This window comes from Mytilus galloprovincialis, chromosome 9 (genome assembly GCF_965363235.1).
Source record: "Mytilus galloprovincialis chromosome 9, xbMytGall1.hap1.1, whole genome shotgun sequence".
In the NCBI taxonomy this organism is placed as follows: domain Eukaryota; kingdom Metazoa; phylum Mollusca; class Bivalvia; order Mytilida; family Mytilidae; genus Mytilus; species Mytilus galloprovincialis.
In genome coordinates, this window is record NC_134846.1 from 36,816,143 (window position 1) to 36,842,383 (window position 26,241).

The following is a 26,241-nucleotide window of genomic DNA, read 5'->3' on the forward strand; positions in this document are numbered from 1 at the left end:
ATAAATCTGATATGTTGTATCCGTTGCTGGTTCCGATTATCATAACTTTATGTGAGATTTATATAGCTACTTTCTCGTTTAATTTGATTCATATTTTTCATGTCTGGGCCTTTCATAGCTGACTCTACACAGTATGGAGTTTTCTCATTGTTGAAGGATGTATGGTTGATATAAAATCGTACATCGACGTAAGTTGAACTCTTGTGGATAGTTGTCTCATTGACAATCATACTATGGCTCCTTATTTTTATATTAAAAATGTGGAACTAAATTGGGTCCCATCTTAGATAACTACCGCTTATTAATACATCATGCGTATCGGCCCATCATAGCCTCCCCCTAAAAAAAGTTGAAGAATATTAATCAAAGGATATAGGTGTGTATGACATAATTTTAAAACAATCAAGGAAAAAAGGTTGTCAAGCTTTATCAACTACTTGGGTACCCAGGACGCAATTTCTTTTCATTAGTTGTTACATTCCGTAGGAAATCCTGTACTAAGAAGGTGAAGGTAGCTCCCGTTCTACATGTATCATTTAGCTGCGTTACTTTGCAAAACAACAATCACCATCTTATATCTCCGTTGATCAAATGATGTTACATGCCTCTTTGAAAACTTGACCATTTTGTGGGGAAATTTACATTACCAATACATTAAAATGTTCTAGATAAGGCCAGCACCTGCTAGAAAGTATTTTATAGCGTAAAATATGAAAGGACCAGTTTCGACCTGAAATCTTTAGCTAGATGAACCAGAAAGTTAACGACCTTGGAATGCTCCAATAGAAATTTCAAAAATGCATAAAATAGTTATCAAAGGTACCAGGTTTATAATTTAGTACGCCAGACGCGCGTTTTGTCTACATAAGACTCATCAGTGACGCTCAAAATATTTATAAAGCCAAAACAAGTACAAAGTTGTAAAGCATTGATGATCCGAAATTCCAAAAAGTTGTGCCAAATACGGCTAAGGTAATCTATGCCTGGGATAAGAAAATCCTTAGTTTTTCGAAATGACCACATTATTGAAATTCATGTCAACACCGAAGTGTTGACTACTGGGCTGGTGATAACCTCGGGGACAAAACGTCCACCAGCAGTGGCATCGACCCAGTGGTGTAAATAGTTATCAAAGGTACCAGGATTATAATTTAGTACGCTAGACGCGCGTTTCGTCTACATAAGACTCATCAGTGAAGCTCAAATCAAAATATTTATAAAGCCAAAACAAGTACAAAGTTGAAGAGCATTGAGGATCCAAATTTCCAAAAAGTTGTGCCAAAAGTTTTCAAAAACTGTCAAGTTGAAAACGAAAATATTTTTGACGAATGAAGCAAAAGGCATAATGCCAACAAAATGATTTGAAAAAATCGACAAGCATCCCACCTCCCTGTTTTTTTTAATACAGACATCACTACCTTGACCTAACTAACCAATGACGAATAATTAACTTTTCTTAATTTGTATATTAAATTATTCATATGTTTTTTTTTTCCTTTTCAGAAAATCAAAATGTGTGATACAAAGTGTTTTAAGCTATTTGTCTTTATTCTCATTGCAATATTAGAAGTTGCAGACTTAATTTTCGACTGGTTATTTTACGCCGAAATGAGTAAACAAGAGAAAGGAATAGTGTTTGGGCCCATTGACGCAATGTTCTTGCATGCTATACTGGCTTTTTGCTGTATAGGCGTTGTGACTTTCATAGTGGAAATGGTCTATAATCAACTACACATTTTTAATCATGATAACAACTGTTGCATTGACGTTGTTTATCTTTCTACCATAGTGCTATGGTGCGAAGAATTACCACAGATTGGCATGAATGCATACATTGCAAGTTGTCGTGAGGAAGGTACAAGCTTAGTTCAGTTAATAAAAGCATCATTGTTAATAGCCGGATGCATACTGCGTTTAATCATTGTTGGTGTACGACTCTGCTTACGAAGACAAGAGGATTCCAAAACATGTTTATTTTTATTTTCTTCTTTTATATTAGTCGCAGGATCAATCTTAGCCCTCATTTTTGCAATATCTGTTTTTGTTTTCTCAAATATCAAACATGATGGTTGGAGTTTTAAATTTCAAGCATCAACTGAACTTGAAACAAGAAGTGACCCTTCAAGGTTTTTTGGAAGCGCGGGAATATATATAAATGTAGCAGAACTACATAAGGAATCTACACAATCAAATTTCAATAACTCGTGGTTGAAAATGATCAACCTTACATCTTTAATAAATAAACCATCCCAGTTGCAGAACATTAAATTTGAAAGGAAAACAAACACGAGGTTAATGATTCAAACGTTCCTACCTAAAAATAACAGTGCTGATTTCCAAAATGTCAAATCTGAATGCTACAATGAAACAAGGAAACTTTTGTTTCGGAAGGTCGATGAATCAGAATGCCTAACTTTAATTAACAGTACAGACGTAGTGGAAATATGGATACATTTCCGGTTCCTTACTCCAACTCGTTATCGTTTGATGGGAGATGTACAGTATAACGCTTGTTACATAACATCTGAGGATTGTTCTGAAAACCTAAAAACATGTAGTGAAGTAAATTTAAAATACTTCTCTGCAAAATCGATGGAAAATATTCAATATCACTTAAACCCTACAAAGACTAACTCCCTGTTTGAATTCTACACATCAGATAATTTAACCCCAAGTAAAGAAGCATGGAAAACAGGGTTTGGTGGTTGTAAGAGTTCGGGTTTCGAATCGCCAAACTGGTATAATAGCATTGCACTGAATTGCCCAAATTGATTAACACCGGCTCTTGATAATTATTTTTAAAAAGTGAGTAAAAATATGCACAAAAGAAAATTATTTAATGAACCTTTATAAATAGAACGAAAATATTTTGGAATAGATTTAAATTGAATATAGAGTTGACGGTAATCATGTTGATGATGACGACGAGGAGGAAGTTGAGGAGAAGGAGGAAGGGGAGGATGAGGACGACAATTATGTTGATGATACGTAGAAACAATATGAGTTAACTGACTAAAAAGGAGAAATTCACCTAAGGTCAACTAATAAGCTTTAAAATTTTCATCGCGTGCATTCAGATGGTCAGAAAATATTGGTATAACTCTTTTTGTGATGTTTTATTCTCTTTTCCATTTACAATTCTGTACCAGATGAATCATTTTTATGAAATTTTATTGTATTTACGTGATTTGCCTTACAGGCTGATATACTCTTGATATTAAACAATAGAAACAGAATTTTTCAAGGTAGTCACGTTTTGAATGACAATGATCAGATCCATATTAACACATTTTAATATATCTTTTTATCCAGTATGTTCAAATAATTTCAAAACTAGAAAAAATTGTATATTCATAAATCCACAGATGTTTTGATTCGATTCCTAGAAGGTGTGTTTGAAAAATAAAATAACGTTACTAAAATTTAATGTTCACCTCTGAATGTCAATTCATATTATTTTCATAAAACCAATATCAAAGTAAAGTTATGCATACTTATCATCTTATTTACAATAATGTTTACAAAACGATAAACCCTCTCAAATCTGGGACCAAAAGCATCTACTAGTTTCAGCTTAAATATCTAAACACCTTGAAGGCAGTTTCATTACTTTAGAAATTGAAATTGCATTCCTTCCAAATAAAGAACAAAAAAATATTAAAACAAATGTTATTATGTTATATGTGGACATTTGATTATCACGGCTTCATTTTCTGGAACGTTTATTGTCTGCTTTCCAGGAAAATAATTCTATAGATTTTTTGTTTACAGTATTGTAGTTCACGTTAAATAAATTTGCATTATAACACTTCAGACAATACTCATTTAAGTTATCAAAATTGAAAATAGTTTGAAGGGTTATTTTTATAAGTATAGGATCATTTGAATTTAAAAAAAATTAAAATCAAATATCTAAGGTCATATAAACTCTTAACAATAAGTTTGTGACAAATTAATATATGAATGCAAACATACAATTATAAATAGAACGAACATATTGGTTCGGATAGTTTTTGGTTCGTTACTATGAACTAGAAGGTGACGTGTTTGGCTTATATATATATTTCTATTTATTTTAACTCGTCATTATACAAATATGTACCAATGGGTTTAATCAGTTATAATTGTTTTAAACCAATGACATGCATTCTCTTAATTATGTTGTTGGAATATTTTCCAAGGCATGTCATGAACTATAAGTATTAAACCCGCTTATTAAGTCACACACATTCGTATACATTTTAAGTATAAATGAACAATTATGTCCACAGTCGTTAAAATAGAATATTTGGAATCTATGCTCTTTTATATGAATAGAGAACATTCAAAATGATGGTAAATGATACAGAGCAAAGCTGTTCTGTTTTAGATTTTTGAGATACAAGAATGTTTTACATTTATGTGTGAAGGATATAGTTACTGAATTATTAAATAAGATTTGTCAATTTATAGAAGGCATTTTTAAACTTCAGAAAAGTTTCAATCATAAGTCGTATCCTTTTACGGAATGTAATAGTAACGATCTCACAGTCACTCAACTTCTGGCCTAGTAGTCATATTTAAGCAAATACTTGTGTATTTGTTGACAAGGCGAATGTAATATGCACTCCTGTTATATAACAAGTACAAATTAATCTTGTATTGCAAGTCATATAGATGATATAACAATACTTGATTATAATATGCAAATGGCTATGTTATTTGATCTTTATAATGTAACAAAATAAAGACGTGCTTAAATAACAGATCATTTGAGGTGCTGCTTCTGTTTTGAAGAGGGTATACGTCAATTATATTGCATTTCACACCAGAAATAACATCTTGTAAAGGACTTATAAAGTTAACTGAAATCATATCGTTTATCGTAAATTTTTGTTCTCAACCAACCCTCAGTGTCACTTTTTATATTTTGGTAAAAATATATGATAGACTTCACTGTATATGTGATATATGTAGTTTTAAGTGTTATGGGTAGATTGATGCAATAGCGTCAACAAACCTGCAAATTTTGATAAAATAACTTCATCCATCAAGCAGAACGTGAAGTTAGATGATAATCCTCTTACTCGTGTATAATGTCGGTCTCATATGAATCAGGTAAATGTAGAAAAGAAGAGCACAGAGCCTGTTTTACTGAACATGACAGAACTAATGCTGAAAGTATTGCGAGAGGGTTATACATGTATAACAAAAAATTGACAAATCATCTATGATCCATGTAAATGTGGTTAAGGTTAGATGAACCATTCTATACACTAAGTCCCCAAATATAGTTAACCCATTGCTGATAGTATACGATATACAGACCGAACCAAGAAAACAAAACAAAAGAAACTTCACCAAATGACCCATGAAAATTACCTCAATGCAAGATAAAATCTGCCATACCTAAATGCACCTCATTCTGTAAACCACTGCTTATAGTATCTGAAATATGGATTTTACAACTAAATCTTTGAAGATTATTGATCCATTATAAGGTGAACTTTCGCTAGACGTGTACACCTTGCAAGGATCGTATCTACCAAATACTGTTGATTTTACAATGAAAACTTTGACAATCACTGATCCATAATTAGGTGAACTGTCCATTAGACATGTAGACCTTGCAAGAATCGCATCTACCAAATATTGTTATCCTATTACTCATTATAAGTGAGAATTTTACATGACAAAAAAAAAAACACTATTCAGTTAATTTAGCAGATGTTAATACATGAAAATAAAGTCTAGGACAATAAATGAACATATGGCAAATTGAAACTTTGTAACACAACCAATCTGTAAAAAGGAGAGGACGCATCCAGCATAAAATTAAGGAGATGTGGTATAATTACCAATGAGACAACTGTCCACAAAATTTCATTCAAAGTGGATGTGATGTAAGCAATCAAAGGCAACCTTGTAGCCTTCAATAATGTATAGTCTGCCACAGAAGGTCCTTAAACAAAGTCTTCTACTCCTTTAAATACAAAGCTTCAAACAAACAAAATGTAATTCCAGTCTTCAATTTTTACTTGAAGGGGAGACAAAAATAAAAAGCAACATCGTTTTGCAATGCTTGTCAACATTTTATTACAAAATAATATCACCTTGGATGTTCCAAACATAATTCATTAAAAAAATTGACATTTATTTAAATCAATAACAATTTTAATATATATTTCTACATCAGTATCACAGAAAAAAGTTGGTAACAATAGATTCATGTGTGATGGTTAAACTAAATGTAGTTTAATCTGTGCATTATAGATGTTTTCTACTCTATACACTATAATATCAAATACTTGTGTACAAGATTTAGAGTAGCATTTTACAAAGCATTTGTTCACATACAAATGTAATTTTGCATGGTAAACATTTCTTGTTCTTTCATCTTCCTTGTTGTCGATTTTTGTTGTTGTCATAGAATTAAACTTAATTTTTTTTTTTTTTTTTTTAAAGTATACATTATTAGTTCTATCAAAAAATAATTTGCTTTTCATATGGTTGTTAATTGCTCATCCCTTATTATACTTATACTTTCATATCTATTTATGATGACTAGTACGAACTTATGTGACAGCATGCAGTTGGAAATCTGTTTTATTGCCTTACAAAATCATGCATATCTGGCTATAAAATAAATTACACTACAGCAGTGCTGTGAAAATTAGAAAAGTGCATTTCATCTTTTATAAATTTTAAATTTGCATGCAAGCTTAACAAGAGGCTCTCAAGAGCCTGAATCGCTCACCTGAATTTTTTTGGTTTAATCTCTCATCAATGATTATTTTGGCTTTTCAATTTATTTAAAATGTTCTTTGAATCGTCCTATTTTCTTCAAAAGCAAAAAAAAAAATCATTTTCTCCTATGTTCTATTTTAGCCATAGGAGCTATGTTTCTTGACATACAAGGAAATGAAATATAAAATTTATACTAGATACTCTGAAACTCTAAAACTCATTTCGCCTAAGTTTGGCTGAAATTGATACAGCAGTTTCAAAGGAGAAGATTTTTTAAAGTAAGTCAACATGATGAACAAATTGTGAAAAAAGTCTTTAAAGGGCAATAACTCCTTAAGAGGTCAATTGACAATTTTGGTCAAATTGACTTATTTGTAGATCTTACTTTGCTTAACATTTTTGCTATTAACAGTTTATCTGTATCTATAATAATATTCAAGATAATGACCAAAAACTGCAAAATTTCCTTAAAATTACCAATTAAGTGGCAGCAACCCAACAATGGTTTGTTTGATTCATCTGAAAATTTCAGGGCTGATAGATCTTGACCTAATGAACATTTTTACCCCATGTCAGATTTGCTCTAAATGCTTTCGTTTTTGAGATATAAGCCAAAAACTGCATTTGACCCCTATGTTCTATTTTAAGTAACGGCGGCCCTGTTTTTTGACGGATCAAAAATCGAAGCACACACTTTGTGCAGGATAATCTAAGGAACAATCATGCTAAGTTTCATCCAAATCCATTCAGCAGTTTCAGAGGAGAAGATTTTTTAAAGTTAGCAAATATGATGAACAAATTGTGAAAAATTGTCATTAAAGGACAATAACCCCTTAAGGGGTCAATTGACAATTTTGGTCAAATTGACTTATTTGTAGATCTTACTTTGCTGATCATTTTTGCTGTTTACAGTTTATCTTTATCTATAATAATATTCAAGATAATGACCAAAAACTGCAAAATTTCCTTAAAATTACCAATTAAGTGGCAGCAACCCAACAATGGTTTGTTTGATTCATTTGAAAATTTCAGGGCTGATAGATCTTGACCTAATGAACATTTTTACCCCACGTCAGATTTGCTCTAAATGCTTTCGTTTTTGAGATATAAGCCAAAAACTGCATTTGACCCCTATGTTCTATTTTAAGTAACGGCGGCCATGTTTTTTGACGGATCAAAAATCGAAGCACACACTTTGTGCAGGATACTCTAAGGAACAATCATGCTAAGTTTCATCCAAATCCATTCAGTAGTTTCAGAGGAGAAGATGTTTGAAAAATTGTTAACGACGACAGACGACGACGACGACGGACGCCAAGTGATGAGAAAAGCTTACATGGCCTTTTAGGCCAGGTGAGCTAAAAATGATTGTGTATTGTTTCAAAATTCCTTGCCAAAATTATGTGCAATATAAAGCTTTTAAATGGAGAAATGAAGCACTACTGAAAAGTTAAGGTAAAGTATTATAAAACTTTAAAAAAGAAGAAACGAATATGCATTGTTAAAGGAAAAGACAATGATAAAGACACTTTTTTGGATCCGCAATTTTATAAATCAATAATTATGGATTTAAATCTCTCTTCAACTTAAACAACTATGAAGTAAAATTGACAGAATTGTAATGTTAAAATGTCTTTTAATTAGATCTACACATATGCAACAACCTTTTCAAATAACACATTCTGCTCAGAGACACACTTGGAAGCCTGATCAGATATTAACAAGGAGAAATGAAGTTTTGTTTAGTGCAATTTATAGGAACACTCTTGATCAGATTCCCACAGACGATAATGCTCAGTTTGAATGTGAAAAAAATTGTAATTGCTCTTCACGATTCAGATCTCACTACAGATTTCTAATCCAGATACCATGTGTGATAGTTCTTATTTTTTTTTTTATGGTGTACCCTTTTGCTAACATTTATTTTTATCAATAACAATGATACCTTCTTATAATGAATGACCATCTTGAACAGAGCTAGATTTAACAAATATTTTTTCTATCTATACAACAAATATGCAATCTTGACCCAGAGTTTATGTTTCCTTCTTTGTATCATGCACAATCATTTCTCTCTCCTCTATACTTAAGTACAGTGTAACCTGATTTTCCGACACACTGAGGGACCAGAAAAAAATGTTTGGATTATTCAGGGTGTTGGAATATTCAGGTATTTTCTACAAGGAAAGGCATATTTTGAGACAGAACAATGTGTCAGTTAAAGCAGGATGTTGGAATACTCAGGTGTTGGATTAGGCAGGTTACACTGTACCTGTATTTGCTAGGCATTGGTGGATATAAATAAAACACATGTTTAATAATGATTTATCTTTGGTGAACATTTTATAGATCTTTGATCAGAGATTCAATATGAACAAACACAATTTATAACAAACTCAACAATATATGAAACATAAACAGTCAATGTAAAATTTAGAGGTTATAAAAGTAAGGGGACATTTTTTAATGGATGAGGAGTATTCAAAATATTATGACAGTAAAAAATCTCAACATCTTTTTTGCCTAATGGCAAATGATGGTATCTGATAATGAAATGTTATACTGACAGTAAATTTTACTTTTAAGGTGGTACCTCACACCTTCGCTAAAATTAATTTGTCTCGTTTAATTTTCATAAAATTTTGACAAAGTATTTACTTTGACCCTTTGACAAAAATATAAAAATTTCAAAAAATTTCAAAAAAAGCATTTTATCAGAAAAATTACACTGGTTATATAGCAGTTTGACAAACACTAATTTTGATCATTGAAATGCTTAATATTCCCTAAACAACACAACGTCATTAAAACGTTAAGCTGATTTTACAAAGTTATCTCCCTGTAGTGTTAGGTACCACCTTAACATACTGTTGCATCCAAACTATGAATGAACATTTTTTCATATTGAAAATGTAATTTTCCTATGGCAGTTGTCATTCAAATTTTCATTCAAGGTGGAAATATTCTAACTGGATCATGTGTTATAAAAGTGAACAAAATTATCATACAAACATATATACATATAGATGAAACTGATTTTTTTCCTCTCACTTCAAAAGCAACATTTTTGGGTAGATAACAGTTATAATTAAAACATTGCCAAATAAAGATCAATTTTTATATGGCACAATTAATTACGTATTGGATTTATTAGAATAAAGGCAAGATTTAAAAAAAAGAAAAAGATTTTGAATGGCACAAATTATGTATTCATAGGGTAAAACTGATATAACAAAAGAATAAAACTCAATTGTTAAAGGACTGTCAGACCTTCCAAAACATTTATATACACATAAAATATAAAAATACATCACAGTTTTTTTCTGATTATCATATTTAACATAAGATATATCAGGATTTATAAAAGCATTAATATATTCACTATAACTACTATATATATCATGGTTCATATCAATTTTTGTAGATTTCATATAGTCAAAGTTAACCAAAAATTCATATAAAAGATCAGTTATTACTAACAAAGTTAGTTAAAACTAACAAATTGTGTTTTACTAATATTAACTTTTAGAAAACCAAAAAAACTATCGAAAATGACAAATGTAAACAAAAAGTAATATAAAACAATCAGTTTCTAAATTCACTAACAGAAAATTAGTGGGTTTTTTAAGTGTTAATCTTGGAACACCAAAAACATATCAACATGAAACATGAAATCTTCCATATATTCAGCTTTATAAAGGAGTAGGTCCGGTAAGGACCGATTTTGGCCTCAAATTTCAGGTTCATCTGACGAAAGATTTTGACCACTTGTTAAACACTTAAGTGTCTATTTTATTTGAATTAATTAGTTGATGTGAAAGATTTTAACAGATTTAGTCATTAAAAACGATCCGATTCAAGCTCAAATATGAAAAATCTACCTAATATGCCGAAAAATTTCACTTTTTAGATGGTTTTTGGTAAAAATGAAAGTGGCCGCATCCGTGTTCATCCTCAACCTTTATATATGTTATGTATTATCATAAAATACAACTTACATTTCAATATTAAGGATGAACACGAATGCGGCCACTTTCGTTTTACACGAAAACCGTCTAAAATTTAACTAAAATGCTAGAATTATGTGGATTTCAGTAATTTAGCATGACTTAATGGTGCTAGAACCGGATATGTGTGCATTGTATTGTCAAAAACAGCCCATATTTATGTAGCAGAAGCATTCTACTGTCCAATAAATAACTAAAGGTTTACATTTTAACAATTTTGTAAAACTGCTATATTTTGGGGCCAAAAAGGGGTCTTACTGAACCTACTCCTTTGGTGAAATGATTTACAAAATATTATTGATTTTGATATCACATATTAATTTTTAAACAAAGCATGTGCCCTTTTATTAGGACAAAAATAAGAAGATATGTACTATACAAGTCCATCTGCAAAATTAATGTTTTCATGAAATCAAAATTGGACTATAAAACTAATAGAAAACTAGATTTTAGTAGAATTAAAGCTAGAAACGAAGTAAAAATTCGATACAAGATCAAGTGACAGAAATAAAACAGTAAAGATGTATATAAAAATATTCTTTGGTATCCAATATGTAAGAAATTAAAAATGCTACACACATAATCTTCTAAACTACATATTAATAAAATAAAGTAAGCTGTATCTAAGTCACGAATGTTACTTTTAAAGTCATTCAAAAAATTAAAAAAGATACATGTATATGAAAGCTAGGTATAAATGTATTGTATTTTAATGATAGCTAATGTTTTTCAAAATGGTGATGGTTGAAAATAAGTTGCACAGCAACATATTGGAATTATCATTTAACAGCAATTTGTCACATTCAATATTATACACTGATAATGCAATACAAATGCAATAAAAAATATGCAATAGAAAACAAAACCGTTGCACACAATGTTAAACTAAATCTACCCTCAGTCATTATTAGACATTGATGAAAAGTTACCTGCTCAGTGGGTATAGAAAAATTCAAAAGTGTTGTCAAACAGGAAGTGACTGACCAGCAGATCTGAAAATCATTTACATTGATAAAAATAAATTAAGTTCCAAACCAAATACCAAATCATTCCTTGATTAACGTCAGAAATATCTATGAAATTTACAAATAGACAAAAATATATAAACAGACTGACAGACATGGTGATTGCTGTATAGCAAACACTCAATGATTATGGGTATAATATTGCTTTGTCTGTTATAATGAATTTCTTTTTATTGAAAAACAGTATAAAATAGAAGAATAATTTAAACACAAGAAAAAACTCTGATGACATCAATCATGTAATTTATGTCATGAATATTCTAAATGCTGCCCAGTGAAAATAGAACTTACAAGAGTATTACACTAGAAACATAAATGAAACAATGAAAACGCATCATTTATTGAAATTAAAAAATATCTACTTTCTGACTTGCAAAAGATTCAAAAACACAATCAATTATAAACAGAAGACCTTAAGTATACAAACAAGACAAATAAAGCAACATAAGTAACGGAGAGGAAACAAGGGGTTCTATGTGATAATTTTTAACATAGAATTTTTTTTTTTTACAATTCATTAGCTATATGATTGCGTGTGTTGGTTTAGAAAAAATGTGTGTTTTATGTTCTTTTTGTGAACAAGGCACTTAAACATGTTATCAACACCACTTACTTATTTCAATACAAAAAGTCCAACCTTTTTTATTTTCTGATTATTTAAATTGCACTATTGTGTTATATTAATTATACTTAACATGCTTAATGTATTTACAGAAGTAAATAACAGAACAACTCATTCAGTTAATCATGCATAACATGTAGCTGATAGTAATTAAAATTTTGTACCTGAGTTTTAAAAAAGTAAAGCATGTTATTTCAGACTATCTAAGAACTTATTAAGTTTTTTGCAGTCTCTAATGTATAAACTAGGTCATTATTACCTTGTATTTTTATGGACCTTAATAAATGTTATCTTGTTTTAAACACAGAAGGAAACAAATTATTTATACATAAACTAAAGGGCAAGGTTGCAAAATTGTCATTAACATCCCAGATGTACCCACTTGTCAATCTTGACTGCGGTATCATTCGTAGATATATTAATTCAAACAAATGCAAAATGTGTAAAAATATATAGATGACCTTTTTTTTTGTATGATCCATTTTAGATGCAAACTTATACCAAATATAATGACTCAAAGTCATTATTGTTTAGCAAAAGACATTTCAAGAGTCATTCATGCATAAAATATATGCTTGTTTTTTTCAAGTTGGGTTTCTAAGATGAACAAATACAGAATGTTATACTCCCTCCTCTAGCAAAGGGAATAACAAAATATGATGAATGTAAAAACAGTTATCTAGTTTTAAACATACTAAATTTCATATTACAATATCAAGACAATTTGGAATAACTATATCCATAAAATCTACATTTTGCAGTTGCCTAAAAGTTTCCTTGATTTTCAATGACAATACATGAGATTTTAATATGCAACAAAAATTGAAATAAATAACTTCTGATATCAATCTTTTCATGGAATTCATAAAGACATGCTAACAATAAATTGAGTTACAAAATTATAGATCTTTTCAGGGTAATTAATTTAAGCATTTTCTACCTAAAGTTTTCCAAAGAAAATCCAATAGCTGTTTCAATGAAAGTTTTTGTAAATAAGAGAGGCCTATCAAAATACATTAATAAGAACTTATTACTATGCGTTACAAATAACTCAAATTTGCAAAAAAAACTTCCTATAACAATGCATAATCGTGATTTTTTTCTATATATACATATATATGATTGTTAATGAATGGAATCACAAATTTCTTCATAAATTATCTCCCTTTTAGTCTTTCTTTAGTCGTCTGCTACTAAACCACATGGTCTTCGAAATTCTTGTCCCCGTTCATGGATCCATTTATTCGACACCCATTTGGTACCAACTAAAACTGGACACGCTGCATGCCTTGTGTCATAAATACCATCTCCATTTTTATACAGATTATACCAAAATGCTGCCATTCCCTGAAAAATTAAAATTTACTTTCACAATGATGTTCAGAATATAAACTTTTTCAGGTCATTGTAAAATTAAATATATAAACCAGATGCTCTGCAGGGCGCAGCTTTATACGACCGCAGAGGTTGAAACCTGAACGGTTGGGGCAAGTATGGACACAACATTCAAGCTGGATTCAGCTCTAAATTTGGATTGTGATTAAATAGTTGACACATCATAGGTTTCTGACACAGAATGAATGTGGTCTAATGAACTTAAAATATTTGTTTTGCCTTTGAGCAATTCACTATGCTGTTGAATATTAATCCTCTCAAAAAAATGTTTGAAGAAATTTTCTTTTTATTCATGAAATCTGAAATGAGAAAAATTTACCCCCCCCCCCCATTTTTTTTTTTTAACATCCCCCTTTCCCTTTTTCCAAAACTGATCTCAATTCAAATTTCTAAGGGAGTTTGCAACAATAACTACTCATTTAAATACATCATAAAATATTAAAATGTAAAATAAAGTGCTTGTTATCACTGAATGGTAAAGATTGTTTTAATTTATCAGTTGGTAGTAAAAGTGATTATACATTGTATATTGTATAAAACAATGATTTAAGATGATTCAACTACTATTCTGGACAAAGACAGGTAACTCCAATTGAAAATTTCTTGCTATTGCACAATATTGTGCAATTAGATATTTCTTGCTATTGCGCAATACTGTGCAATTGAAAATATTGGCTATTGCACAATACTGTGCAATTGAAGATTTCTTGCTATTGCGCAATACTGTGCAATTGAAAATTTCTTGCTATTGCAAAATACTGTGCAATTGAAGATTTCTTGCTATTGCACAATACTTAATATAATAATTTTGGATCCTGATTTGAACCAACTTGAAAACTGGGCCCATAATCAACCAGATGCTCCACAGGGCGCAGCTTTATACGACCGCAGAGGTTGAACCCTGAACGCTTGGACACAACATTCAAGCTGGATTCAGCTCTAAATTTGGATTGTGATTAAATAGTTGACACAGCATAGGTTTCTGACACAGAATGAATGTGGTCTAATGAACTTAGAATATTTTTTTTGCCTTTGAGCAATTCACTATGCTGTTGAATATTAATCCTCTTAAAAAAATGTTAGAAGAAATTTTCTTTTTATTTATGAAATCTGAAATGAGAAAAATTTAACCCCCCCCCCCCCACCCCGATTTTTTTTTCACATCCCCCTTTCCCTTTTTCCAAAACTGATCTCAATTCAAATTTCAAATGGAGTTTGCAACAATAGCTACTCATTTAAATACATCATAAAATATTAAAATGTAAAATAAAGTGCTTGTTATCACTGAATGGTAAAGATTGTTTTAATTTATCAGTTGGTAGTAAAAGTGATTATACATTGTATATTGTATAAAACAATGATTTAAGATGATTCAACTACTATTCTGGACAAAGACAGGTAACTCCAATTGAAAATTTCTTGCTATTGCACAATATTGTGCAATTAGATATTTCTTGCTATTGCGCAATACTGTGCAATTGAAAATATTGGCTATTGCACAATACTGTGCAATTGAAGATTTCTTGCTATTGCACAATACTGTGCAATTGAAAATTTCTTGCTATTGCATAATACTGTGCAATTGAAGATTTCTTGCTATTGCACAATACTTAATATAATAATTTTGGATCCTGATTTGAACCAACTTGAAAACTGGGCCCATAATCAACCAGATGCTCCACAGGGCGCAGCTTTATACGACCGCAGAGGTTGAACCCTGAACGCTTGGACACAACATTCAAGCTGGATTCAGCTCTAAATTTGGATTGTGATTAAATAGTTGACACAGCATAGCTTTCTGACACAGAATGAATGTGGTCTAATGAACTTAGAATATTTTTTTTGCCTTTGAGCAATTCACTATGCTGTTGAATATTAATCCTCTCAAAAAAATGTTAGAAGAAATTTTCTTTTTATTTATGAAATCTGAAATGAGAAAAATTTAACCCCCCCCCACACCCCGATTTTTTTTTCACATCCCCCTTTCCCTTTTTCCAAAACTGATCTCAATTCAAATTTCAAATGGAGTTTGCAACAATAGCTACTCATTTAAATACATCATAAAATATTAAAATGTAAAATAAAGTGCTTGTTATCACTGAATGGTAAAGATTGTTTTAATTTATCAGTTGGTAGTAAAAGTTTCTTGTGTACAATTTGGAAATTAGTATGGCGTTCATTATCACTGGACTAGTATATATTTGTTTAGGGGCCAGCTGAAGGACGCCTCCGGGTGTGGGAATTTCTCGCTACATTCAAGACCTGTTGGTGACCCTCTGCTGTTGTTTTTTATTTGGTCGGGTTGTTGTCTCTTTGACACATTCCCCATTTTCATTCTCAATTTTATACATTGTATTTTGTATAAAACAATGATTTAAGTTGATTCAACTACTATTCTGGACAAAGAAAGATAACTCCAATTGAAAATTTCTTGCTATTGCACAATATTGTGCAATTAGATATTTCTTGCTATTGCGCAATACTGTGCAATTGAAAATTTCTTGCTATTGAACAATACTGTGCAATTGAAGATTTCTTGCTATTGCTGAATACTGAGCAATTGAAAATTTCTTGCTATTGCACAATACTTAAGATAATAATTTTGGATCGTGATTTGAACCAACTTGAAAACTGGGCCCATAATAAAAAATCTAAGTACATTTTTAGATTCAGCATATCAAAAAAGCCCAAGAAGTCAATTTTTGTTAAAATCAAACTTAGTTTAATTTTGGACCCTTTGGACTTTAATGTAGACCAATTTGAAAACGGGACCAAAAATTAAGAATCTACATACACAGTTAGATTCAGCATATCAAAGAACCCCATTTATTCAATTTTTGATGAAATCAAACAAAGTTCAATTTTGGATCCTTTGGGCCCTTATTCCTAAACTGTTGGGACCAAAACTCCCAAAATCAAACCCAACCTTCCTTTTTTTGTCATAAACCTTGTGTTTAAATTTCATAGATTTCTATTTACTTATACCATGGAAGTATTATATTGACAGGAACTCCAACGAAAAATTAGCACATTCGCACCCCACTGATTTCTTAAGGAAAATAAAAGGTTCCGACTCAGTATGTCAAGTATGTGATAACTCCTTTGTGGGGTATCTGCGATGCCGCCCTCGCGTGTGTAGTTTACAGAAACTGATCTTATCACGTGATCTGTTATCGAGGGTCTAATCTACCTACCAATGTAAATAAACACGGAAACTCCCGTGGCTAATTGCGAATCGCTACATGAATAACGACACCTGTTTCTATTCAATAATTAAAGACTTCAGCTGAAACAATCTTAAAAATCGGTCCATATTTAACAGAATGACAAAAGAAAAATAACTGTATTTGGAAAGAAGGTAAGATTGTTTTTAGTTTTGTCTAATATGTTTTTATCACTAGAACTAGGAAATCGGGAAATATCGATTATGCAGATTACATGACTCTGAAGTAGAGTGTTTGCAGAAAATAATTATATGTCCGTGTAGTGTGCCTGATGGCGCCTGATAACTCAATTTTGAAGTTAAAGATGGTAAATTTTAATCGAGTGTAACACAAATATTAATAGTTTTCTCGATCGTAAAATGTAACTTAACATATTTATAGAAATTGTTTTAAGCACTAAGAGGTGGATAATTATACGCCCGTGATTGTCTCTCCATATAGTATGTATCAAGTTAAAACACAGATTACATGTACACCTTCTTTTTTTTTAAATTCAACCTGGTCCGAGATTGCTCTGGCGTCTGACGGATTTGTTTTGGGAAATTTATAAAATTTTCTTTTTGTTGAAATGAATGAAACATTTGACACCGGACTTTCAGTAAACAATTCAACAAGTGATTTGTTAGCAGTAAACCTCAATTATACATGCAGATTACAACTATTTGTTTCCTTACACAAGACATTTATTATAATTCAATATAAAAATAAGAAGATATGATTGCCAATAAGACTACTCTCCATCAGAGATCAAATGAAACAGAAGTTTTCAACTATAGGTCACCTTACAGACTTAAACATATTTTAGCAAATCCATTTCATATATGAAAAAAATTCTATTGGCCTGATTATGCACAAAACAAATAACAGAGAAACAAATAAGCGAATATAAAGAATAAATAGATATTTGCGATTGAAAATGATGTCCATGCAAACGATTATGTTTTTTTTTTTCAGTTTTTTTTTTTTTTGGGGGGGGGGGGGGGGACATATGGCATCTGTTTGAAATTAATCAGTTAGTTGTCAGTAATGATTTTGTTTCACATTGGTAGCGCAAAAGGGGGATGGTTAATTTTTTACTACAACTATATCAAATGAAGAATAGCATTACTTTTTTTTCCAGTAAACTGATATGGCGGAACTTTGCCGTTTATGTAGTATTGATTAGTGAATTTTTGTAAATGTTGATAGTTTATTAACATAGAAAACCTAAAAACTATAAATTGTCAACTGCCAAATATTGGCATGGTCGTTAAATGTCATATCCTTGACATTTATGTATACATCCGGTTACTTCGGTAAATTCCGTAATTACGAGTATCCCGAAAACGTCGTTGAACCCATGCATCGATACAACTAATTGAAAGATGTCAAATTAATTAACAGATACTTAACGATTTTGCGGCATCGCACTATAAACGTTTGAAGTCGGTTTGTTGGAGTTCCTGTCAATATAATACTTCCATGCTTATACTAAAGTTATGGTGCAAAAAACAAAAATAATGCTTATTTGGGCCCCTTTTTGGCCCCTAATTCCTAAACTGTTGGGACCTCAACTCCCAAAATCAATCCCAACATTCCTTTTGTGGTCATAAACCTTGTGTTTAAATTTCATTGATTTCTATTTACTTATACTAAAGTTATTGTGCGAAAACCAAGAATAATGCTTATTTGGGCCCTTTTTAGGCCCCTAATTCCTAAACTGTTGGAACCAAAACTCCCAAAATTAATCCCAACCTTCCTTTTGTGGTCATAAACCTTATGTTTAAATTTCATTGATTTCTATTAACTTATACTTAGGTTATTGTGCGAAAACCAAGAATAATGCTTATTTGGGCCCTTTTTTTGGCCCCTAATTCCTAAACTGTTGGAACCAAAACTCCCAAAATCAATCCCAACCTTCCTTTTGTGGTCATAAACCTTGTGTTAAAGTTTCATATATTTCTTTTCACTTTTACTAAAGTTAGAGTGCGAAAACTAAAAGTATTCAGAGGACGACGACGCAGATGACGATGCCAACGTGATACCAATATACGACCAACAAATTTTTAATTTTTGCGGTCGTATAAAAATACAGATTTGTGAACGTATTTTTCTTTTCGATAGAAATACATAACTTTTTAGTTTTAAAAGATAAACACAATCTGTTTTTTGTTAAATTATTTGTTATTTATGTGTTATATAAATAATGCATAAATTTGTACATTTTATATTACAAATAACTCAAATTTATCAAATGATTATGAATGTAGGAAAAACCGTTATTTTTGGCTGTATATTAATCAAATTTAAAATCAAAGAGCTGAATAGCTCTGAGGGGAAAGACGGCCCTTGTCTCTTTTTTTTTTGAGGGGGGGTATCTTTTGATAGTCTTCATATAAAGAATGAAAAAAAGAACAACTAGAACATGTTGAAAGGTTGACAATATTGAAGTCAATTGTTGTTGTTAATCTAATTTTGTTTCCTTAGTTTAGGATTCAATTTGGACCAAGAGATCTGCATCTTCTAAATCTAAACATTCGACTAAAGTTGATAGTTAATTATGTAAAATTCAACTGATTTTTGTCATTTAACAACAATTACAATGTTTTCTGAAATCTTAATTGTGTACCACTGAACTGCAGGCTAGGCCATTTTCCATTTTTTGTGACAGTACTCTAAGATTTTTAATTTTTTTCTTAAGAAAGTTAAGACTGAAAAATCCATTTAATTTTAAATTTCCATTGATAAAGTTCCCAGTTACAACTCTCATCACAGGGATACAGGTACTAATAAAAAACTAGAGGCTCTAAAGAGCCTGTGTCGCTCACCTTGGTCTATGTGAATATTAAACAAAGGAAGCAGATGGATTCATGACAAAATTAGGTTTTGGTGATGGTGATGTGTTTGTACATCTTACTTTACTGAACATTCTTGCTGCTTACAATTATCTCTATCTATAATGAACTTGACCCAGTAGTTTCAGTGGAAAATGTTAGTTAAAATTTACAAATTTTATGAAAATTGATAAAAATTGACTATAAAGGACAATAACTCCTTAGGGGTCAATTGACCATTTCCGTCATGTTGACTTATTTGTAAATCTTACTTTGCTTAACATTATTGATGTTTACAGTTTATCTCTATCTATAATAATATTCAAGATAATAACCAAAAACAGCAAAATTTCCTTAAAATTACCAATTCAGGGAGAGCAACCCAACAACGGGTTGTCAGATTCATCTGAAAATTTAAAAGGCTGCGGTTTCAGAGTTATAAGCCAAAACCTACATTTCACCCCATGTTCTATTTTTAGCCATGGCGGCCATCTTGGTTGGTTGGCCGGGTCAACGGATACAATTTTTAAACTAGATAGCCCAAAGATGATTGTGGCCAACTTTGGATTAATTTGGCCCAGTAGTTTCAGAGGAGAAGATTTTTGTAAAAGATATCTAAGATTTACAAAAAATGGTTAAAAATTGACTATATAGGGCAATAACTCCTAAAGGGATCAACAGACCATTTTCATCTTGTTGACTTATTTGTAGATCTTACTTTGCTGAACTTTTTTGCTGTTTACAGTTTATCTCTATCTATAATAATATTCAAGATAATAACCAAAAACAGCAAAATTTCCCTAAAATTACCAATTCAGGGGCAGCAACCTATCAACCAGTTGTCCAATTCATCTCAAAATTTCAGGGCAGATAGATCTTGACCTGATGTCAGATTTGCTCTAAATGCTTTGGTTTTTGAGTGATAAGCCAAAAACTGCATTTTACCCCTATGTTCTATTTTTAGCCATGGCGGCCATCTTGGTTGGTTGGCTGGGTCACGCCACACATTTTTAAACTTAATACCCCAATGACGATTGTGGCCAAGTTTGGTTTAATTTGGCCCAGTAGTTTCAGAGGAGAAGATTTTTGTAAAATATTACTAAGATTTACAAAAAAATGGTTAAAATTTGACTATAAAGGGCAATAACTCATAAAGGGGTCAACTGACCATTTCTTTCGTGTTGACGTATTTGTAAATCTTACTTTGCTGAACATTATTGCTGATTACAGTTTATCTCTATCTATAATAATATTCAAGATAATAACCAAAAACAGCAAAATTTCCTTAAAAATACCAATTCAGGGGCAGCAACCCAACAACAGGTTGTCCGATTCATCTGAACATTTTAGGACAGACAGATCTTGACCTGATAAACAATCTTACCTGATGTCAGATTTGCTCTAAATGCTTTGGTTTTTGAGTGATAAGCCAAAAACTGCATTTTACCCCATTGTTCTATTTTTAGCCATGGCAGCCATCTTGGTTGGTTGGCCGGGTCACGCCACACAGTTTTTAAACTAGATACCCCAATGACGAGTGTGGCCAAGTTTGGTTTAACTTGGCCCAGTAGTTTCAGAGGAGAAGATTTTTGTAAAAGAATACTAAGATTCACAAAAAAATGGTTAAAATTTGACTATAAAGGGCAATAACTCATAAAGGGGTCAACTGACCATTTCCTTTGTATTGACGTATTTGTAAATCTTACTTTGCTGAACATTATTGCTGTTTACAGTTTATCTCTATCTATAATAATATTCAAGTTAATAACCAAAAACAGCAAAATTTCCTTAAAAATACCAATTCAGGGGCAGCAACCCAACAACAGGTTGTCCGATTCATCTGAAAATTTCAGGACAGATAGATCTTGACCTGATAAACACTTATAACCAATGTCAGATTTGCTGTAAATGCTTTGGTTTTTGAGTTATAAGCCAAAAACTGCATTTTACCCCTATGTTCTATTTTTAGCCATCACAGCCATCTTGGTTGGTTGACCGGGTCACGCCACACATTTTTTAAACTAGATAGCCCAAAGATGATTGTGGCCAAGTTTGGATTAATTTGGCCCAGTAGTTTCAGAGGAGAAGATTTTTGTAAAAGATTTCTAAGATTTACAAAAAATGGTTAAAAATTGACTATAAAGGTCAATAACTCCTAAAGGGGTCAACTGACCATTTTGGTCATGTTGACTTATTTGTAAATCTAACTTTGCTGAACATTATTGCTGTCTACAGTTTATCTCTATCTATAATCATGTGCTCTGCAGGGCGCAGCTCGATACGACCGCAGAGGTCGAACCCTGAACAGTTGGGGCAAGTATGGACAAAACATTCAAGCGTGATACAGCTCTGAATTTGGATTGTGATCAAATTTTTGACATAACATGGTTTTTTTTTCACACAAAACAAATGTCAAGTTTTACAAATCAATTAAAGATTTCTTCTTCAAACTTTTTAAATCTAAAATTAAATAGTTGACACAGCATAGGTTTCTCACACAGAATGAATGTGGTCTAATGAACTTTTTTTTTTTTTTGCCTTTGAGCAATTCACTATGCTGTTGAATATTAATCCTCTCAAAAAAATGTTTGAAGAAATTTTCTTTTTATTTATGAAATCTGAAATGAGAAAAATTTACCCCCCCCCCCTTTTTTTCACATCCCTGTTTCCCTTTTTCCAAAACTGATATCAATTCATATTTCTAATGGAGTTTGCAACAATAACTACTCTTTTAAATACATCATAAAATATTAAAATGTAAAATAAAGTGCTTGTTATCACTGAATGGTAAAGATTGGTTGGTAGTAAAAGTGAATATACATTGTTTATTGTATAAAACAATAAAAAAAACTTCATCAGCAACATTTTATATTGGCAAAGGAGTAGGTCCGGTAAGGGCAGATTTCGGCCTCAAATTTCAAGTTCATCTAACGAAAGATTTTGGACACTTTTTAAACACTTAAGTGTCTATTTCAATTGATTCAATCATTTTTTGGGAAAGATTTTAACTGATTTAGTCATTAAAAACGCTCCAATTCAAGCTTAAATATGAGAAATCCATCAAATATGCCAAAAAAAACGTCACTTTTCAGATGGTTTTTGTCAAAAATAAAAGTGGCCGCATCCGTGTTCATCCTCAACCTTTATATATGTTATGTATTATCACCAAATACAACTTACATTTCAATATTATGAATGAACACGAATGCGGCCACTTTCATTTAAGACGGAAACCGTCTAAAATTTAACTAAAATGGTAAAATTGTGAAGATTTCAGTAATTTAGCATGACTTAATGATGCTAGTACCCGATATATGTACATTGTATTGTCAAAAACTGCCCATATTTATGTAGCAGAAGCATTCTTCTTTCCAGTAAATATCTAAAATATTACATTTTCACAATTTTGTAAAACTGCTATATTTTGGGGCCAAAAAGGGGTCTTACTGAACCTACTCCTTTCCAATGAAGTTATTTACATAAAGTTATTGGCAAATAAAAATAGAAAATGACATCAGTCATTTCTGGCAAATGTCCAACATACATTATCTAAAAACATTTTAGATAAGATAAGGAAAAAAAGCTTCATCAGCAACATTTTATATTGGCAAATTTCCAATGAAGTTATTTACATAAAGTTATTGGCAAATAAAAATAGAAAATGACATCATAGTCATGTCTGGCAAATTTCCAACATATATTATCAACTACTATTCTATACAAAGAAAGATAACTCCAATTGAAAATTAATTGCTATTGCACAATATTGTGCAATTAAATATTTCTTGCTATTGTGCAATACTGTGCAATTGAAAATTTCTTGCTATTGCACAATACTTGATATGAAATCCTGATTTGGACCAACTTGAAAACTGGGCCCATAATCAAAAATCAAAGTACATATTTAGATAAAGCATATCAAATAAGCCCAAGAATTTAATTTTTGTTAAAATCAAACTTAGTTTAATTTTGGACGCTTTGGACCTTAATGTAGACCAAATTGAAAACTGGACCAAAAATTAAGAATCTACATACACAGTTAGATTTGGCATATCAAAGAACCCATTTATTCAATTTTTGATGAAATCAAACAAAGTTTAATTTTGGACCCCCATTTGGACCAACTTGAAAACTAGGCCAATAATTAAAAATCTAAGTACATTTTTAAATTCAGCATATCAAAGAACCCCAAGGATTCAATTTTTGTTAAAATCAAACTAAGTTTAATTTTGGACCCTTTGGACCTTAATGTAGACCAATTTGAAAACGGGACCAAAAATTAAGAATCTACATACATAGTTAGATTCGGCATATCAAAGAACCCCAATTATTCAATTTTTGAAGAAATCACACAAAAAAGAAAGTTCAATTTTGGACCCTTTGGGCCCCTTATTCCTAAACTGTTAGGACCAAAACTCCCAAAATCAAACCCAACCTTCCTTTTATGGTCATAAACCTTGTGTTTAAATTTCATAGATTTCTATTTACTTACACTAAAGTTATGGTGCAAAAACCAAAAATAATGCTTATTTGGGCCCCTTTTTGGCCCCTAATTCCTAAACTGTTGTGACCTCAACTCCAAAAATCAATCCCAACCTTCCTTTTGTGGTCATAAACCTTGTGTTAAAATTTCATTGATTTCTATTTACTTTTACTAAAGTTATTGTGCGAAAACCAAGAATAATGCTTATTTGGGCCCTTTTTTGGCCCTTAATTCCTAAACTATTGGAACCAACACTCCCAAAATCAATCCCAACCTTCCTTTTGTGGTCATAAACCTTGCATCATAATTTCATAGATTTCTCTTCACTTAAACTAAAGTTATAGTGCGAACACCAAGAAAATGCTTATTTGGGCCCTTTTTGGCCCCTAATTCCTAAAACGTTGGGACCAAAACTCCCAAAATCAATCCCAACCTTCCTTTTGTGGTCATAAACCTTGTGTTAAAATTTCATTGATTTCTATTCACTTTTACTAAAGTTAGAGTGCAAAAACTAGAAGTATTCGGACGACGACGACGCCAACGTGATAGCAATATACGACCAAAAAATTAAAATTTTTGCGGTCGTATAATAATATTCAAGATAATAACCAAAAACAGCAAAAATTCCCTAAAATTACCAATTCAGGGGCAGCAACCCAACAACGGGTTGTCAGATTCATCTGAATTAAGGTGGCACGGTAGTATTTCCTGGCCCATAAGGGATAATGATAGCCTTTTTAGAATTTTCACCACATTCTAGCACTGCAAAAAATTCTACATTCACAGTTAACTGAAGTACTTTCATTTTACTATTCAGAAATGAATTTGAATATGTATCATGACCGTTTACTTTTTTTGCTATTTTTAAAAACCTAAGGCCACTAGTACTTTTAGGTCTTTTATGGTGCAGTGAATACAAAATTCTCAAAAATTCTCAAAAATTCATTTTCATCTGTATGTAAAATTATTTCATATTTTTCTACACCTGATTCATCCCTCAGTCTGGGAAAGTATGTTCAGTTGATACTGTATTTTTTGTCCAATCACACTGTTTAGATACATTAACCTAAGTAGGGTACACAAAAGAGCAACCTAAATTCTGGAATGCAAATACTACCGTGCCACCTTAACCAAGACATAACAAGCTTGAAACCAGTCATGACACCTATGATGCATAGACTTCTTACTTTGGAACATATTACAATAAAGAATACTAGTCTGCACTTATTTCTTAAAAAAAAAATGAAACATTACATCCCTACCCCATCTGGCAGATTTTCACTTTTTTGTTCATCTTACCATTTTTACTTAAGGAGTGAACAAAACCCAAATATATGATGTTTCAAATTAACACAGAAGTCAAACATGGTGATTCAGGAGGAATTATTGGATTGCCAACTCTATTTATGGTTAATCTGACTGAAAGAAACAGTTTAAGCACCAAATCATGAAAAATGAGATTAAAGTCCATTCCACATTTTACAGCATGCCTTATACTACTTTAAACATTTCCAGATTATTAGGGCTATACAACAAGAGTCTTTAGATTGCACTTAACTATTATTCCAAAATCTTTTTCACAATACATGTACTAGAATACATCTCTAAGTTGACTGTTTGTCTATTTCTCATGTATGCATTAAGTTAAATTATGTCCCCTTACATAATCAATTTGCCTTTATTGTGTTTTACACTGTCAGAAAATCTTAACAATTAATAGTATTTGCATGGAAAATGAATAAACCATTTAATCTTGCTGATATAACATCATAAAAACATTCTTTGTCAAAAATAATGTCTAGTCAATGTAAAGAAACCCCTATTTCTATCTCTATTTCAGACCAATACGAGAGCTGAATGAATAAGTAAGGACCACTTAACCACTTACTGGTTCCCCAAAAGCTGCTTCTGGTGTCATGTTACATCAGAACCACAAATTAAACCTG

The 26,241-nt window shown here is 31.3% G+C and overlaps 1 protein-coding gene across 2 annotated transcripts in view; it reads right to left on the reverse strand.

Annotated features, from left to right (window-relative positions):
* Positions 1-6,050: 6,050 nt before the first annotated feature.
* The window catches only part of LOC143044932 (prolyl 4-hydroxylase subunit alpha-2-like), a 64,250-nt gene continuing 44,059 nt past the window's right edge, over positions 6,051-26,241 (reverse strand). For both annotated transcript variants that reach the window (XM_076217194.1, XM_076217193.1), the window contains exon 13: positions 6,051-13,727. In XM_076217194.1, the coding sequence (XP_076073309.1) occupies positions 13,560-13,727 (168 nt within the window). In that variant the 3' untranslated portion in view covers positions 6,051-13,559. The remainder of the gene's footprint in view (positions 13,728-26,241) is intronic.